Source organism: Bidens hawaiensis, unplaced genomic scaffold (assembly GCF_021521415.1).
Source record: "Bidens hawaiensis isolate Kalapana, Puna unplaced genomic scaffold, B.hawaiensis_p1.1 tig00012418_1, whole genome shotgun sequence".
Taxonomy (NCBI): Eukaryota; Viridiplantae; Streptophyta; class Magnoliopsida; order Asterales; family Asteraceae; genus Bidens; species Bidens hawaiensis.
In genome coordinates this window covers 294225-298824 of record NW_027492014.1, presented here as the reverse complement: position 1 = coordinate 298824, position 4600 = coordinate 294225, and the positions used below count along the sequence as shown (strand labels likewise).

Below are 4600 nucleotides of genomic sequence, written 5' to 3'. Positions count from 1 at the left end.
ATAGGATACAAAATTATTCTTAGTACAATATTCGGTTTCGATCAACTTGTTTAAATTCTCCCACTATTTGAGTGGTGTTTTGAGTATTAAAAACAAGAAGTAATACTTTCCTACACTGCATACTCATGTTGGCCCAGCCATTGGCATATAATAATTGTCCACCATCTAAGTGGAAGAACTAAGGTTGCATATTTTAGTGTATGCACTATGCACTACACATAGATATGATCTAATTCACATATTGTCTTCCCTTTATATTCTAAATACCCCACCCCCATCCCCAATCAACTTAACTTTCAGAGCTCAATGGATAACTGTATAATGGCTGAACATTGCAATAAAAACTCTATTGCAACATCTTCTTCTGCAGCCAAATGGTGGTCAGATGTCCATGCAAGTTCTATGTGTTCATGGACTGACAATCCTCCATGCAACAACCCACAAAAACCTAATTCTAATTGTTCTAATGGTGAAGAAGACGTTTCTTTGTCTACTTCTTTTACAACCAATGCTTCAAACACTTCGGGGCTCAGCATGGAGTCCTCTAGACGGTTTGTAGAGAAAGCGGCCTCCAACGATCCGTATGGAGAGGCGGTTTCCGATAATCATCACCTCTGGAACCAAGTGCTACTGTAAGTTATTACATCCAATATCTTTAATACTTGATATATGCAACTTACATATAACTTTCTTAAATAAAATATAATTTTCAAATAAATATATAATTACAAACAATCACTAATTAACCATCTCTTGTATTTTCTCACACACTATTACTTTTGACTCTTGATTGGTTGTATAATCGAAATAATTGGAGGTGGTTAGTATTAAGCAAATGCAACACTTGGCGATAAGGGTGGTTAATTCGGACGTTAATCTCGAATGGTTGATTTGAAGGAGATCTAACATCTAGGGATTATTAGTTAAAATAGTTTATTATTTTAAAGTTCGATAGAATTAGAGATTAATCGTTCTTCCTAATTCCTAGTTTTCTTGTTCCTTAAACATCAAGTGCGTCCTGATCACGCATCAAGTGTGCCTTGTATCTTGAATTCACTTGTCGATAAATAAAAGAAACGAATTTCTTTCGTGTTGGAAGCAGAAGCCGGCGTTCGTGTTTGGTTTGGAGCTATTTCACTTTAGTAATCTTAAACATATAGTAATATTTCTGAATATTAGTATAAACTTTTAAAAGATGGTTGTTAAGGGCTATTGTTAGCATTTCACATAAATATAACAAAAAGTTTTTGAATTTGAGTAAACTATAGCTAGCTAACATAATAATGTTACCTTTAAAGTTAATTAAACTCCTATACGAATAGAAAACATACGACTTTATGCACATCCCCTCTCTTTAAAAATGAAAAAGAAAAAAGTTATAAAAAGGTGGTCGTAGATTTACTTCTAAGTTCCAATCTAATATTATTGCAATCTGGTAATGATGAATCCTTGATTGAGAGAGAAAATGAAAAGGGGGATCCTTGTTGAAAAAGGTTTTTTAGTGGATTCATTTTGTTCTTTCCATTCTTCCACTTTACTTTAGCAAAACCTAACATCCCATATATATATATATATATATATATATATATATATATATATATATATATATATATATATATTTTATGTTTGTCAACTAGTTTATACATTAGCTTAAACATATATGTGTATGTATTTATTATGTTTACATAAATCATCCTTGTGCTAATACTGAGGAAACTAATACATATGTAGAGATGTGGGAACTACCGGAGAACCGCAAAACAATCCAACTCGTTTGTTTGATCAACCTGCCTGTGACTATTTGAAGAAAATAGAGAGTGGATGGGAGTTTTCAGGCCAAGCAAATATTAATCAGTTTCAAAAGAATAGTATGTATCAAAGCAAGATACCATCTACAGTCAACAGTTGGTCCACAACTCCACCAGAAGATGAAATATGTCCACAGTTTGATCAATACATTGGTCAATTCACAACAATAAAGAATGAACAACCAGATAGTAATTATACTCATCGTGATCCGGGATTCTTTCGAAGGAGATTGAGTAGTCATGTTATTGATTATGAGGCAGGGATTAATATTAATCAAATGGTTGTTGGAGATACAAGTAATAATATTAAGAACAACAATATAAATATTATTAATAATAATAAGTATTATTACAATGGTATGTCTGATATGGTGTGTACCAATGGAAGGGGTTTTGTTGATTTAGTTACTTTTGGTAGCTGTGAAAACAAACCATCATCAGAAAGCATGTTTAATAAATCCACCATGAATACCATGAATCTACCAGACAGAAGGAAACCTGACCTCCTCAACTCTCATCAGGTAAAATCCTCACTCTATTATCTTTTTAGAACCATGAAATATTATATTTAAAGAGCATAACAAGTTACTAGCATCAGCAAGAGAAAAACAAATTTACATGCCCCAAGTTTCAAAACATGGTTCACCAAAAGCATATATGATATATATGGATAAACATGTCGCACACTCGCGCGATCAAGATAAACATACAACTATATGCACATATACAACGCGAGAATCATTACACAACGCTACTTTATTGCGAAAAAAAAAAATTTAAATCGTTTAATTTCTGTAATAATAATTCATATTTTTTTACGATTTTGATTCATGTGGTGATATATGTGTGTAATAATACATATAGTGCTAATGTTTTTTGAGAATTTCTTGATGAAAGACATAAGCTTATGCCCCCTCACCATATAAATGGTACTGAAATTGAAATTGATATTGATATTGAGAACCAACTTTTGATGCATTTAAATATTAAAAACTTTTTTTTTAAACAACATATTAATCAAATTTTATTTAACAAAAGGATCCAATATTTACAATAAGAGAGTTAGGTAAGCGGGCAACAAGCTGCGCCGCCATCCCCTTTCGAATGGCAAACCTGATCCTACTGAAAACAAAATTATAGTTCTTCAGCGCCGATAAGTTACTAATTAATAAGTGGTCCTAACAAATAAAGTGGTGCAAATCTCTAACAATCCATTTAAAAACAACATATATATAGTACTAGTTACATATGCATGTGTGTGTGTATGCATATGTTTGTGTGATACCCTAATTAGGTTATCAAATATATACACAAAATTGCAGCCAAAAAGATCAAGAGGCAGCACACTTACTAAAATCAGTGGGAGGGGAAGTGGAGTTGTTAATGAAGGGAAGAAAAGGAAATCAGAAGACCAGTCTGGGTCACTTTTAAAGAAGACTAAGCTTGAGACTGCAACAGTTTCATCAACTAAGGTATCCATCAACTTCTTTACGTAGATTCAAATATAATCCAATATTAACTTTCTCTAACATTAGTTATTAACATATAATATCTTAAAGGTTCAGATTCCTAAAGCAAAACTAGGGGATAAAATAACAGCCCTTCAGCAAATCGTGTCACCATTCGGCAAGGTATGTACTCAAGAACACATGAAACTTGGTTGTCTAATATTTTAATTTCTTTTGTTACAATTGAAAATATAACTTTGGTTAACTTTTCAGACAGACACAGCTTCTGTATTAGGGGAAGCAATTTGTTATATTAAGTGTGTACAAGAGCAAGTACAGGTAAAACTAAAAGTATCACTTACTAATATGTGTTTTGAGTGATTTAACTAACACATATTATCTTTTGCAGTTATTGAGCAATCCATACTTGAAGACCAATATGATTAAGGTGAGCCTCAGGATTATACACAAAATACAAAATCTTAGCACTTACAATTAAAATAAGAAGGTGAACAAACATTTGTTGTTTTGGATTTTTAATCAGGACTCGTGGATGCGATATGAAACAAAAGATAGAGGAGATATGAAGCTTGATCTCAAGAGCAGAGGTCTGTGTTTGGTTCCTGTGTCATGTACTCCTCAAGTGTACCACGAAAATATCGGATCGGACTATTGGACTCCAACATATAGAGGATGTTTCTATAGATAGGAGTCATATAATTGTATAATTTTGGATAGATATGTTCAAGTCAATAACTGGTTAAACTTCTTGCAGCAATTATATATATGCATATCAGCCTCCTTTGTTTATAATCATGATTAACATAGTATGAACTTTTAGTTAGTGAAGTTGTGTGATACTAAAACCTAGTGTTGTTGTAAAAGTCGGATTCCAAGGTCGACTAGTCGGTCCTCGGAGTCCTACCGTAGAGACTTTCTTCAAGTCAGCCTGGCTTAGTCGGAGGCGGTCAAAGTTGGTCAAAAGTCGGGCGAGGCGGGATAGGCGGTCAAACTTCGGGCTAGGAATTTCTAAAAGTCGGTTAAAAGTCAATCAAAAGTTGGACAAAAAGTTGGGCTAGGCGGTTTTGATTATTTTGACAAATATATAATATCTAAAAATTAATTTTCTTTATATTTACCATGTACCAAGTACTCTCCGAGTACTCTCAACTCCCAGTCGGTCGCCTAACGACTTTTGCAACCTTGCTAAAACCCAAGTATACTGAAACGAAAATAACAATATTAAGATTTGTGGTATCACTCCTATTTTTAGTTACTACCATTATCGCATATGATCAAATAGTGATCGATACCATTCAATATGTAACTTGTTGCCCATGTTTA

At 33.1% G+C, this 4600-nt stretch overlaps 1 protein-coding gene across 1 annotated transcript; it reads left to right on the top strand.

Annotated features, from left to right (window-relative positions):
- The first annotated feature begins 235 nt into the window (after nucleotides 1–235).
- Nucleotides 236–4088, top strand: LOC143540951 (uncharacterized). Its single transcript, XM_077033896.1, has 7 exons — nucleotides 236–632; nucleotides 1732–2329; nucleotides 3131–3280; nucleotides 3368–3439; nucleotides 3530–3595; nucleotides 3666–3704; nucleotides 3801–4088. Exons 1-7 carry the CDS (start codon nucleotides 307–309, stop codon nucleotides 3963–3965), a joined length of 1416 nt encoding a protein of 471 aa, XP_076890011.1. The 5' UTR covers nucleotides 236–306; the 3' UTR covers nucleotides 3966–4088.
- Nucleotides 4089–4600: the final 512 nt, after the last annotated feature.